The sequence below is a fragment of the Haemaphysalis longicornis genome, unplaced genomic scaffold, assembly GCF_048455015.1.
Source record: "Haemaphysalis longicornis isolate Haplotype H1 unplaced genomic scaffold, Haemaphysalis longicornis Haplotype H1 scaffold_9, whole genome shotgun sequence".
Taxonomy (NCBI): domain Eukaryota; kingdom Metazoa; phylum Arthropoda; class Arachnida; order Ixodida; family Ixodidae; genus Haemaphysalis; species Haemaphysalis longicornis.
The window spans coordinates 66,028,565-66,043,050 of NW_027526460.1; the positions used below are offsets into that span (position 1 = coordinate 66,028,565).

Below are 14,486 nucleotides of genomic sequence, written 5' to 3' on the forward strand. Positions count from 1 at the left end.
ATGCAGCATTCGCCAGCTGTGCATAAGACGCCCCTCTGACCGCCTGGAATCATTTAAAATAAAGCTGAAAGAAGACAATAGTTGCTGTGCCGTATTTATGGTCTGTGTAGCTTGGAGCACCCACCAAACCCATAAATACTGCAGAGCAAACGTTATCTCCTTTTAGCTTTCTTTTTAAACGATTTCTAATGGTCAAAGAGGAGTCTTGTACATAGCTGGAGAATGCTGCACGACATGAGGTACGTACAAATCCTCTTTTTCACCTTCACTAACTGTTAGGAAGGTCACCAGTCACGGATCGACAAGACTGGCATTGCGATTCCGGCGTTAATTCTTCGTTATACACGGCTCCAAACTTGGTAATGTAAGCAGAATAAAAGGATTTAAGATTGTTTTGAGTCCTTTAATAGCGCTTAGATTATTTGACGCTATTGTCTCTCCTACTCGCTAGCATTAATTTTCTCCCTTATATTTGCGTAATGACTTGTTACATATAAACCGGACTTGGACGTTGAGATTTGGCTGCAAGTATACAAGACTATCGCGCAGACTTCATTTTACGTTGGTCGGGTGGCTGAATCGAGTCACAGACAGACAGACAGACCAAAATACCTGGGTTTAAGTAGCCCAAGAAAGACTATGGTCTTTGAAAACAGCCTCTGGTAGCTGGAATCGAACCCGTGTCCTTCGCGTTACAAAGCCAACATCTAACCAGTTGCTTCATTTCGGCATGGTCAAAGAGGTTTGGAAAACTTCGACGACAACCAAAGAATCCATTGCAAGAAAGCTTCACGTTCAACCATTGTAGTCGCTTGACAGAGGGGTGCATAATTTTTGTAAAAGTGCAAAGTAATGACACGGAAAGCAGAATTCATGCTGGTTATTCAGTCAGAATTCAAATGGCTAATTATGTCTAATTATCTTGGAAACTAACTGACCAACTGAACAAATAATGGCTTATTCGAAACCAGTGGGAAAAAAAGCAGCAAGACTGATAAGCTTCACAAAGTTTATTTAAAAGCTTTTTTTTTCCATTGTACTAAAATTTTCATTGTCAACTGTACAATCAATCAACAAATTTTTTATGAAACTGGCAATATGACATTGTAGTAGCGCAAACACACTTCAGTTGCTAAATGGGGCATGCAATAGAAGTGGCAATGCAGCTGAAGTCAAATTCACTCTCTTGACACAAAAGTTCAGTCAAAAAATAAAAGTACGGTTACGAGCAGTATAAAACGAGCAAGCCTTGACGAATGGTGTCTATTTGCACAGGGTCATTAAACATATCAGCTGACAGGATGCATTATATCAGGCCCGATCACACTTAAATGTACAATAATTCACCCCCCCCCCTGTCCCAATTTGCACTTCTTGCTAAATCTTGCCTACAATGAAGTGGTAAAATATTTTAAATGTATCACATGCATCATAGACCTGTGCTCAGCCAAGGCTGTGTTGTCAGCATGCAATATTAAAATAAGGGGGTTCTTAAAAAAATGAAAAAGTCACAATTAAAAACACTGTGGAGCCTTTCTGGTGGCAGGCAGTGGCCTCAGATGTTCTTCCTGGCAGTCCCGATGTGGCACTGGTTGACCTGGGAGAGCGAACAGACAAGTCTCAAGTCACTGTTTACATTCAGGCACTTCAGTTAGGCTGCCCGATGCACAGAGCTGAATGCTATCAAAGCAAAAGGAGGCCATGAAGGTTCTAAAAATCTGGCAGCAAGCTTGAAATAATGTGCAGGAAGCGGAGTGCCGATACAAAATTTTAAATCCAAGCTAACTACTTAAAACACTTTATGTGAAGATGCATGGAGAGTACTGGTCCCAGCACAGGTTTAAGACACAGGTCTTGAAGTAAAGTTTTATTAATTCGTTTATGATGAAAATCACTGTGCATGTGTGTTTTGCCTTCATTTCAAAGACGTAATTAGTGTTGAAGTGGCACAATTATTTTTTGAGTTAAAGAAAATACTGAAGCACCTAATCAAGCAATTTCTTACGGGCCGTTAAGGGGTTTTTAGTCAAATTTTTTAAAAAGTAAATGGCGCGGTTAGGACCTGCCATGCATGCCGATACTATTTATTACCTTCAAATTACCTAAGTTATGCAGAGTGCAGTGTTAAGAAAACTCTAGGTCATATTGTTGCTCATAACATTTACCCGAGGCATAGCGAGCCAATATAAATAGCATCAGCATGCATTTCATTTCATCCCGAATTCAACGGTATAACGTTCACAGAAATCCTTTGAAAAACGACCACCTGAAAACGCCTAAGCTTAGGCACATACGCAAAAAAAGTGAAGACGAGAAAATCGCAGTTGAAGTTTTAGTAGAAGTAACAGTTTTATCTACTGAGATAAATAAACGCTTTAGCATGTAGCCCGCTATTGGCTAAACATGAGCACACCAAGTTTGCTAAAATCAGTTGACGGGAAAATTATTAAATCCTTTGTATACAAAAGGCACGTGGCAAAAAAAAAAAAAAAAAAAAAATGAATAGAAGCAAGGCCAGAAAGTATCAATTTCCATGCTGTTGGCAGCATGCCGTGACTTATTGACGAACAGGGCTTAGGTGGCGATTGAGTACCACAGCCGTGAACATTATGTTACTGCTTCATTTCTGGCAAGCAAATCAGCTCCTTGTCGATTCGCATCACACGCAACAAGTTGTAACGAAGGGAGTAGTAGTGGAATGCACCACACCATTCTGCAACATCTATGTGCTTGGCTAGATTGGATAACAACGTTTTGTATTTGATCTACTCGGATATCACGTCACCACTGCACGTTGTGCACAGTGCAAACGTTTACCCGTCCCAAATCTCTCATCTGTATGGTAACCTGCCGACGAGGAAGCGCGCACTGGGATGCGGGTGGACCCAATGTGGCATTGTTGATAACAGAATGAATATGATTCCCACGCACCACAGGAAAGCACCCTCAAGTAGAACACTGGCAACAAGTCGTAAAAAAAAAAAAAAAAGGAAAAAGCTGTTTTCACAACAAATTATTTCAGCAGATGTGGGCGATACAAATTGATACAGTGGAATCTCGGTGATACGAATTCGGTTGATACGAATTTCGTTGTGATACGAATTTTTAAAATTCCCCGGCGAAAATGCATTGTATGCAATGTAAAAAAATTCGGTTGATCCGTACGCATTTATCACCTGGTGCGGGTGATACGAACACGGGAGCCGCGAGCAGACGACTGCGGCGTGGACGGGACTCGGGAGGCGGGAGTGTTGGTGTGGCCGTGCGGCCTTGGTTGCGCGCGGGCACAAAAGCATGGAGCGTGAACCGCATGGAGCGTTTTCTGCTCGCGAAAACGCGCCGCGCTCGCCACAGGCGCGCTGCACGCGCCGCGGCCGGCGGCGGCAACATGGCGGCGGCTTCGGCCGCGAAGTGGTGTCGGGAGCTCGAGCGACCGCTTCTAAGCGCTCTCTAAAATGCCGCTCAAGGCACGCACGAAGTTGCTTGAGCGGTAAAGGAGCTTATAATGTAGGTGGAAACGGTACTATAAAACATCATCCGCGCCGGTAGTGAAAGCGCCCATTCAATATCTGCTGGGGTGTTAGGCCTAAACATCTCCGGCGGGGCCACCGGGCTGTCCGGAGCGTTTTCAAACTGCCGCCATGAAGAGCGCACCTCGCCATTGGCGCAAGTCGGCAGGCTCCTCCCACTGCCACGCGCGTCGGGCGTCATTTTCCGAGCGAGGTAGCATCTGTCGCGGGGGCGAAATCGTCATCGCGGCCGTGAAAATAATGCGCGCGCAACGCCGACGTGCACGAATCGCATGCGGTTCGCGTGCGCACGTCGCGTCGAAGGTGAGCACGCGTTCTTTTGACTCCCGCGTTGACGATTCGGGCCGGCATCCCGGCGCCAGCCTCTGCTGGCCGGGGTGGTACCTCTGCCCACGGCCGGGCTAGAGCGGCCGCGTGCGCACGTTGGTATCGACACAGCGCGCGTCGCCGCCCTACCCCGGCCGTGCTCAGCCTTGGTTGCCGCCAACGTTGCCGCGAACGGCAGTGGGAGGAGCCTCATGAGTCATGACTTGCGCCAATGGGGAGACGTGTGCCTCATGGCGGCAATTTCGAAGCGCTCGCAGCAGCTTGCTGGGCCACCTCCGCGGCGCATATTTGGCGCGGATGATATTTTATAGTGCAGTTTTCTCCCACTTTATGAGCTCTTCCCCGCATGAGCAATTGAGTTTACACCTTGAGCTGTGTTTTAACAAAAGGTTACAAGCGGTTGCTGAACTACTTGCACCTCTTCAGGGCAACAGCCGACGCCATGTTGCTGCCGCCTGTCACATGCGCGGCACTATTCCATTTTTTCTCGTTTTCTGATGATACGAATTTTCGGGTGATACGAATATTTTTGCCGCCCCTTGAGATTCGTATGACCGAGATTCCACTGTATTATGGCGCAGATACGTACTCCTGGGTCTGGATATTTGGCTGGACGGAGAAAAAATAGCTCTACATTCCGAAAATTATTTTAAAAAAGACTTTGGCGAAACTTTGGGATTCCAAGACCCGCGTTCCCCCTTAAACCACATTAGGCACCTGTCAGATTATGAATTACAGATCATGAATGCAAGGCCAGGCCACAAGTTCGGATTGCAGTTGGCCATGCACAACAACAGCACCCATGACCCACACACACTGACCCAATAAAAACTGCCCCATTTCAGTTGCATTACTGTGCTTAACAGACATTGTGTAGCGGTGAAAGCGCTACAGTGGGACTTGGGTCAATGAGGGCCACAGAATGTGAACACTGTGGAAGTGTTTCTCTGCTTCAAAGGGCAGAAAGCAGCCAGTAACTGAGGGGATCGCAGGGTGTGCTGTCGAGTGCCTCTCTCGCGGACGTTTCGCAGCTTCTCGGGTGCTCACCTTGGTGGCAAAGCGGAGCGAGTTGATGGTCTCGCCGATGTTCTCCTCGCGGGGCGAGATGCTGAGGAGCATCAGGGTCTTGCTGTTGCCACCAAGGCTGTCCATCAGCAGGTGGGTGAGCTTGGAGTTGCGGTAGGGCACGTGGTCCGCCTGCACCATGCCCAGGGGGTCAACACAAAGGAAGCAGGGACTAACGAAAGGGAAGAATAACTAGTTGGCACCTATAAGCAGCAATCATGGAGGGAGACAAAGAGAAAGAAAGACAGAGACAAACACAAACAGAGGTTTAACAAAGCACGAATGTCTGGCTGAATGGCTGAGAAGCTTTGTTTCTGCCTTGCACTTGCAAAAGGCTTTGCAACCTCGGCGCTTTGCTTTGCAATCCACTCGGGTGCTTTTTAAGGCAGCATTCAAGCCTCTCAAGGGTAAGCTCGCGCTGCCGATGCCTCGTGAAGGGGCTGTTATTCCACTAGGGAGGGATCTTCCGTTCGAGCTCGTGCGACCAGTGAACCACCAGCACACCAGGCCGACACCTTGCGGCAGTGGGCAAGACAGGTGCGTGCTCCCCTACCTACCCTGTTGGAGAGCGCCAGGATGACGTTGCCCAGGTTGGCGAGCGACTTGTTGATGTTCTGCGCCTCCCGGAGGCGGGCCCCCTCCGACTGGGACTCCGACAGGCGCTCGCTCCCGGCAAGGTCCACCAGGTTCAGACGGCCTGTGACACAGGGCAGGTCGAAGAGTGCGCCGTCACACGTTGTCTGGGGCACTTTTCATGTTTGCACACGTGAACTCTGCAGGCACGTGAAACTAAAACTGTCCACTAATCCGCGTGCGAACGAACCAGTACGTGCACATGGGATAAAAGTGTGGCAATCAACTGCTCAGAGCAGTTCCATTTATATGGCCCCAAGTTGCACGAAGCAGACATGGCGAGGGCCGCACAGAAAGTAGGGAGGGGAAACGGGGAGGGAGTCTTGGATTCTTTTTGGACTGGTGCAAAGAAAGGTAGTGGGGACGTTATCTGGCTATGTGTGAAGATGTTAAGCAATGCCAACTGGATGAGGAGGTTTTCTTTGTTCCTGCCTAACCCCATTTAAGGTTGGAATTGCCATGTCGGCCTTCAGAAACGGCAAGGGGAAGGGAGTTCTGACATCGTGCCGGGGGCCTCATAATACTTCTAAACCACGTTTGGCCTGGGGGCCGCACATTGTACGTACACTGCAACCATGTATATCAGGGGTGGCAAATAGAAAAAAAAAAAAAAAGAGCAATCAAGCAGCCACGAAACGCGCAAACACAAGTTAGGCCATGGGCGTCAGCCAGAACAGCACTTTAAAAGAAGCTTTGTGGGCTATTTTTCGGGACTTGGGAGTCTCTGAACGTTGGCACACAATATCTACATACCCCAGAAGTCCTAATTCACAGCAACACTCCAAAATAATTGCACAATTCACCCTAAAAGTTGCCCCGACGTTCGCCAATGGACCCCGGCCCATTAAAGGCAGTGGCGAGAAACGCCTCCGAAAAGGCCAGCAGTGCAGAGAGACGTCGCATCGTTCGACAAGGCTGCGCCCAGGGCACCACTCTGGACACCGTGTATAGATGGTGGTGGGTGCAGACAGGAAATGCCAGGCTCATATCCACGAGGGAGAGGAATTTCGCTTCCGGAGCCACTGAAGGCAGCCCGTTGCGAGAGCAGAGCCGAGCACTCACCCCTGCAGCCCAGGCCCGTGTGCGTGTTCTGGCCCACGATGTCCAGGCGGAAGACTGAGTGGGACCGGGACGACCGCTCGTTGCACTTGGTGGCCGCCACCGCCCGGTTCTTGCGGGCCCTCCGCAGGAGCTGGGTGATCTGCAGGGGTGGAGGGGGGTAAGGGGACTCGCATCAGTGCTGCCTGGGGAAGCACAGGCAAGTTGGCTTACTCGCATGGCCAGCTTTGCCAAATTACGCATACACACAACAGGAAAAAGTCCTTAAAAGGGGGGGACACACTGGTCTTAAAACCATTTCTTTTAATTTCTAAGTTGACTTTGAAACTTGTCAGCCTTGCTGCTCTTCTTTCACCGATTCCAAATATGCCTTAAGTTCATAAGTCAATTAGTGTTAGTCATAAAACTAATGTTTATATTTTCCAATACTATGAACCCTGGTTAGTGCAATATGAAAATCTGCTTTTTGATGCACCACTTGAAATTTTACAGCTCGTTAAACTTTGGTGGCACCAGTGGCAGCAAGGAACCATTTTTAGTGCACGTTTCAAACACGAAGGTTTAATGAGCAGTAAAATTAGTTCCAAGTGGTGCATCAAAGAGCAGATTATCATATTGCACTGACCAGGGTTCATCTTATTCGAAAATATAGATTAGTTTTATGGCCAACATTGATTCTTCTATTGTTCCTTTAAAAATGACAAATTACCTCTCATCATCTTGGTAACTAACTGACTTACTCAGAAATTAATGGCATATTTGAAATCCGCGGGGAAAAAGCAGCAAGACTGACAAGTTTTAGAGTTCACTTAAAAATTAAAAGAAATTGTTTTAAGAGTTACGTCTCCCTTAAAGGGACAGACAACTGATTTTAGCAGACTACGTCCAAGCTCATTGAAAGCCAGCGTTTTATATAGTGGGGTAAACAAAGGATTTTTTCAGCAAATTGCGGGAAATCATTTCAATTTGGCACTCAACTGAAAGGTGGCGGCATGTACTTTCTAAACAAGGCACTACCAAATGTATACAAATAGCTCAGTTGTTTTCAATGCGCGATTCTAAAACCACACAAAGGAACAGAAAACACTGCACTATATCATTGTTTTAGGTACTATTAAGTACCGTATTTTCGCGTGTATAACCCACACCAAAAATGCGAAAATGTCACTGGCCAAGTAGGGCGTGTGCATAATACGCGGGGTATTTCCTTTAGTGCAGCTTCACGGCTATGCGCATTGTGCCGTTAAGGGGGGACACTGGTCTTAAAACAATTTCTTTTAATTTTCAAGTGAACTCTGTGAAACTTGTCAGTCTTGCTGCTTTTTTCCCACTGATTTCAAATATGCCAGTATTTTTTCAGTTGGTCAATTAGTTCCCAAGATAATTAGAGATAATTAGCCATTTTGCCCCAACAATTAACAAAACAGTGTTGCTCACAAAACTGTAATCTTTATATTTTCCATTACTATGAACCCTGCTGAATGCAATCTTGGAAACAGTTTTTTGATGCATCGCTTGGAACTAATTTTACAGCTCATTAAACTTCGGTGTTTGAAATGGGCACTGAAAATGGTTCCTTGCCACTGGTGCTACCGAAGTTTAATGAGCCGTAAAATTAGTTCCAAGCGGTGCATCAAAAAACTGTTTCCAAGATTGCATTCAGCAGGGTTCATAGTAATGGAAAATATAAAGATTACAGTTTTGTGAGCAACACTGTTTTGTTAATTGTTGGGGCAAAATGGCTAATTATCTCTAATTATCTTGGGAACTAATTGACCAACTGAAAAAATACTGGCATATTTGAAATCAGTGGGAAAAAAGCAGCAAGACTGACAAGTTTCACAGAGTTCACTTGAAAATTAAAAGAAATTGTTTTAAGACCAGTGTCCCCCCTTAAACTCCTTTGCAGTAACACTAAGCCTTTAATGGCAGCGATTGCACAAAACATACAAGGACAAGGACTAAAAAACAAGAAAGAAAAATACAACTGAATTTTATTAGTGAATCACGACTTTCGTCTTGCGGTTAGTGTATTCTACTTGCTAAATATACACTTGTTCTGCCTACATAGTATGATGCGTTGCTTGAGCAGTAGCTTTGGTGCAGCATTTCTTGTATGGAATGTGCAGGCAATACGCAAGTTTTTCTTTTTTTTGGCGGGCGGAAAGTGGGGGTGCGGACTATTTGCAGGGGCGGGTTATACGCAAGAAAATACGGTACCTATTTTCACCTTATGTACACTAGTTTTGGTTATCGATTATGAGGCTTCAAATGCGACGACACTACACCAGGGCTATGAGGCGCGCCATAGTGGAGAGCTCCGGATTAATTTTGACCCCCTGGGCATCTTTAATGCGCGGAGAATCTCCAACATGGGCATCTCCACTTTTCACCTCGATAAGAAGAGCAGCCGCAGAAGCTGGGAATCAAAAGCGCGTCCTTGGGCTCAGCAGCACAAACAGTTGAAAGTATATTGCTGCTCGGCTGCCAGCATTCGTTCTGGCAGCATATGCAAGGGTGGTGGATCTCAAAATTCTACTTTCAAACATTTTTGGGCCTTGTCAAAGAGGTTCAAGGTGTTCCAACTGAAGCCCTTTCCTTTCGAACAGAGACCATATACTCCGCAAGAATTCAGTGTGTTCCTTTAAAGGGACAGACAACAGATTTTTGTCGAGTATATATTCTCTATCTCAAATGAAAGGGTATCACTTAAAGCACCTTGACGTGAAACGGTTTTGCTGATAACGCCCTAGAACTCTTTAAATCGAATTTTTATCTACGAGCCGTATGTGTCTCTCCCAAAACTAATGCTGGCAACCATGACAGAGTAGCTCAGCAACATACTTTTGTCTGTATGCGAAATAAAAAATATTTAAAAACTTGTTCCCAGCTAAAAAAGTTTGAATCGCAGGCTTTCTTGTTCCTGTATGTGTTTTTTTAATGCAACAGTCTATTTTGCACGAATGCGCCATCTGTTGGGATAGACGATAGGTAGAATCTGGCTTCACGTTGTGGAGGCGGGAAGTTCGATTCTCCCCGGGCGCGACGTTTTTTTTTGTTTTTTTTTAAAGCTGCCGTTGGCGTATTTGGAAACTGAAATCAAATATTTTTGGCAGAACAAACGCCTCTGCCTCAGGCAGAATCGTCAAAGCTCCTTCACTGGGTCTGTTTACTGAACGCTGCCGTTGATTCTGGGCATGGAGGCTCAGTTAGTCACACTGAGAGCAACCCAGCGGCGGCGGGCGGCGTGTCTAAAAAAATTTCAAAATAATGCTAAAAAATACATATACAATTTAACCTTATACAAATACTTGTGTTAAAAGGTTTTCAATACGTAAATAAACGTTTCAGCAGTTACAGTAGCTGCTAGGTTTGCAGGTCACGTGACAGGGACACATATTGTAGTTCGAAGTTTCGACACTACGAACCGCCACCCTTCCATTTTCAGAAAGTTGGCTGCCAAATTAAAATTATTTCCGCCAGTTTGTTTAGAAATTGCTTGTGGTTACCGGGCTATATAAAACGCTGGCTTTCATATGAGCTAGAGAACATATACGCGACAAACATCGGTTGTCTGTACCTTTAACTAAAAGTACATCCTCGAAGGGAATGTACCAATAGGGCTTTAATGTATTGTAGACGCACTTAGAGCAGGAACTCGAGGAAATAACTGCTTACAGCTGGCACGAAAAGTGGGCCTTGGACTCTCCGAAGCCCAACTCCCCTGTCACACAGCAGATCTAATGGTATTAGCTGTTGATAAAATTTGTTTGGCGATACATAAGAATGCCGAATGCAAAAGGCATTACGTGAACTAATGAGCTCTGAGAACACCTTTTCAGTAACTTTCGTGACAGGCCATTTCTGTGGAGGTTACTAAACAAGAAAGTTTCACAAAGCACTGAAGAGAACTTTGTCGAGCAACATTCAGGAAAGCTTTTTAGAGAAAGGAAAGATGGAAACAGCGCCACTGCAAAGGTACGCCAGATTGCTGCTATCTAAGTAGGATTTGTTGCAGACTTGCCTATGCTTGCGAGGTGTATTCATGCCACCGACAACAGCGAGACACTGTTTTATTTGAAAAGTTTCGTTTTGTTTTCAATGTAACGGCAAACACACTACAGAAGCATTTGGGCTGTTATCCTGCAATTGTGCAACTTCGCTAGCCAACACTGGTGTTATCGACATTTCTTTCACCATCTAGACCTGCACGGTCAAGCCTAACGTAACTCGCTTTGAATGACAGATTCGACGTGCGACAGAAGGTAGAGTTGCTTGGAGGTCAATACTCCTAAGTAACCGCGACAGACACTTGAGAAAGCTAAAAACTTTTGCTGCGGTTGAACACGGTTAAATCGAGTCTGCCAAGTGAAAGCTCAGTTTACCAGGGTGTCTAGCAAATTGCCTAATTCAATTTCCCTGACTTTTCCATGTTTTCCATGACCATTTTAAACGAAATTCCCTGACCAATACAACAAGCGCCATTATGTGTAAATGGTCCGTGAAGCATATAAAAAGCATATACAAAACACATACCCTTCAGTTTGTTCAGTTTGATGTTTGCTTGCCTTCTGTTGCGGCTTCAGGGAGTTTATTTCATCTTGCCAGATAGAAGCTTCAAGTGCGCTTCAGCGAGCACCTTTTGCTTTTTTTTTATTGTCCTGGCTCGACATGCAACCTGAACCGCAAGGTGCGTTTTTTTTTTTTTTTTTTTGCACGCGATTCACGCGCGTCGGCGTTGTGCGTGCGATTTTTTGACGCCCGCGTCGAAGATTCGCGCGCGCGGCAGCTTCTGCCTCGCTCAGAAAACTACGCGCGTCGCGGGAGGCAGTGGGAGGATCCTGCCGACTTGCGCTAATGGAGAGCCGCACTCCTCATGGCGGCAGTTTCGAAGCTCTCGATATGTTTAGGCTTACCACCCCGGCAGGTATTGCATGGGCGCTTTCACTAGCGGCGCGGATGATGTTTTATAGTACCGTTTTCGCCCACATTATAAGCTCCTTTACCTCACAAGCAACTTCGTGCGTGCCTTGTGTGGCATTTTAGAGAGCGCTTAGAAGCTGTCGCTCGAGCTCCCGTCACCAGTTCGCGGTCGAAGCCGCCGCCATGTTTCCGCTGCCTGCAGCACCGCGCGCAGCGGGCAGGCGGTTCCGCGGCAGCGTCGGAGCGTCTGTGACATGCGCGGCTCATTTTCGCGAGCAGAAAACGCCCCACGCGGTTCACGCTAAACCATGTCATGTTCCTTTTTGATTAGGTAATTCTGGCTCCTGATGTCATAAGAAAGAAGTTCTATCAAGATTAGCTCCAAAAAAAGTGCTGACTTTTAAAATTCGCTGGAAAAAAAAAAAGCGCGTTGTGCGTGCGATTTGGGCACCACCTACATCGACCCTCTGCGCAAATGCAACCAGCAACCTAAGCCAGCTGCGAGCTGCATGAGCCGCACGGCGAGTTTCTGCACGTGATTCGTGCGCGGTATTTTCACGGCCACGTCGACGATTTCGTGCCTGCGGTGGCTCCTTTCCTGCACAAGCAGTGCGTTTGTGCCTTGAGTAGCATTTTAAAGAGTGGTTAGAAGCGGTCATTGGAGCTACCGCACTACTCCGCGGCCGGTGCAGCCGCCATGTTGCCGGCGCCTGCCGCTCGGCACGCACGGTGCAGGTGGTTTTCGCGGCGGCGTCAGCGCGCCCCGTGCGCGGTGCGTTTTTGCTTGCAGAAAAACCAGAAAACGTTTCAGGCGGTTCACGCTTTCGTCGCGCGCGAACGTGTTGCTTTTGGTAACTTCTTGGGGCCCCCAACACTGGTTTCCCCTATTCTGAAACTGTGGGCAGGCCCCGAAGTGGTTTTCCCTGACTGATACTACTTGATTGAAAAATTCCCTGACAATTTCCTGACTTTTCCCGGTGGCGCAAAATTCCCTGACTTTTCCCGGTCGCTAGACACCCTGTTTACGCACCAAGAGTGTGCAGTGAAGGTGCAGACAGTGCTGCAAGCACGTATGCACAGTGAAGTTTTACGCAGCCGAAGCCGCCTAGTATCATTTTTCGACAGCAAGCGTATTTACTTCTTTTGCCTATACCCCCCTCCAAACCACACCCTGCAGAACTCTAACCGCGCGAGGCGCTGGTTTGACCTTGACTGACCTTGGAGGTCGGATTGATGGAGTGAGCCGCTTTCTGGGTGCGTACCTGGAGTAGTATAGCTTTCGCCTTAAAAATCCTACTCAGCCTCCCCGCACCGGTGGGCGAGTGCGGAAGGGGAAGAAAGAGTGCAGACCTGCTCGGCGGAGGTGACCGGGACCTCGGTGAGGCCAGCCACAGTGACGGGCCCGTCCTTGTGGGCCATCTTCAGCTGCAGGGAGGCCTGCTGCTGCTGGGGCTGCTGGGTGGCCAGGAGGTCACGCAGGGTTTCATTGTACACCTCGACAAAGCTGGCCACCATGGTGTACTGCACGAGCAGGGAAAGGGGTGCAATCAGGAGCCTCCATGAGGGAGGAGACAGTTTCCCATGGCCATGCACCAACTGCTCCACAACGCTACTCTGCTCAGACACTGAGCCGGAAAGGCAGAAAGGCCATGTTTTGAGCATTCTACGAGCAAAATGTGCTTTTAAGTGTTCCTTGTAACTGCAGCGTAGTCCAGCGGTGTGCCGACAGAGCAAAATTAATAGCAGGAACCCCGTGCCTCATTAGAATGTGGAGGTGGATTGAGCACTTCGTACTGGGACATAAACTTGCATTCAAAAAGAGAAGTGCAGTGCCTAAACCTACATTTTCCGGGAAGCCACGCATTTACAGAGGAGCAACACTTCTCTCTGTCCTCGGGAAGGAGACTTTGCATTGTTTGATTCCCACCATTGCAAGGAGTACATGCATGCATTACAAATCCACCACCTAGCTCCTCCAGAGAGGGAGGGAGAGAGACAGAGAGAGAGAGAGAGGGGGGGGAGTAACCACAAACTTTCTTCCCTTTGCAATTACCCAAGATTTGAATGGAGGTAATCTGCTCAATTGGCCAAAAGCCAATTATATGGCCCGACTAGCCGTGCACACAGGGCATATTTGCGAGCCCCAGTAGAGATGCGCGACTGACAGCGGCTTATATCCACCACAGTCCTCACCTCGCAGGATCAGAAGAGGCAGGGAGAGGGAGAGGAGGAAGAGGAAGAGAAAGGAAGAGAAAGAAAGACAAGCGAGCGTGCGAGCAGACAGATAAGCAAGAGGCAAGAGAGGAAGAGGAGGGACGCACCGTCCAGTGGGGCTGGGAGTGCGCCACCTGGAAGACCTGGTGCAGAGCTCGGGGAATGAGCCCCCGCTGGTCGTCCTCGAGGGCGAGCTCCCCGGGCGGCCCCTCCATGGTGTGCGTCTTGCCGGCCCCGGTCTGGCCGTAGGCGAAGATGCACACGTGGTACCCGTCCAGGGCACTCTGCACCAGCTGCGACACCTCCGTGTACACCTCCGCCTGGCTGGCGCCCGAGGGGAACACCCGGTCGAAGCTGAACTCCTGCGACGTCTGCCGCTGCGTCTGCATGAGGAGGTACAAAACATTGCCGCCACTGGAAGGAAGGTAGTCGCCAGCACCATTCTCCTTCTGAAGAGGATTGAGACATGTAGCCAGTGCCGGTCATTTGCCATGAATGAGTACGTCTCCCCTTAAGCCACACTCACACGAAGCAAAGAGACTCAGTCACTCGACCAACTCGACAGTGCGGACTACGTGCTTGGGGACCAGCCTTCCCGCCCGACGATTAAAGCCGCAACACCTGATACAGCAATGCACGCGTTCTTATTGGTTAGTGTTTGCTACTAGAGCATGGCCACGCTCTGCTACCTTGGGTTGTATTTTACACAAAGCACATTTACATTTGTTCTTTCGC

The 14,486-nt window shown here is 47.8% G+C and overlaps 1 protein-coding gene across 2 annotated transcripts in view; it reads right to left on the bottom strand.

Moving 5' to 3' along the window:
* Positions 1-989: 989 nt before the first annotated feature.
* The window catches only part of LOC144151342 (kinesin-like protein KIFC1), a 35,232-nt gene continuing 21,735 nt past the window's right edge, over positions 990-14,486 (bottom strand). For both annotated transcript variants that reach the window (XM_077682351.1, XM_077682350.1), the window contains exons 10-15: positions 13,859-14,134; positions 12,888-13,058; positions 6,618-6,756; positions 5,480-5,619; positions 4,905-5,054; positions 990-1,597 (exon numbers count right to left, since the gene is read on the bottom strand). In XM_077682351.1, coding sequence (XP_077538477.1) covers positions 1,556-1,597; positions 4,905-5,054; positions 5,480-5,619; positions 6,618-6,756; positions 12,888-13,058; positions 13,859-14,134 — 918 coding nt within the window. In that variant the 3' untranslated portion in view covers positions 990-1,555. The remainder of the gene's footprint in view (positions 1,598-4,904; positions 5,055-5,479; positions 5,620-6,617; positions 6,757-12,887; positions 13,059-13,858; positions 14,135-14,486) is intronic.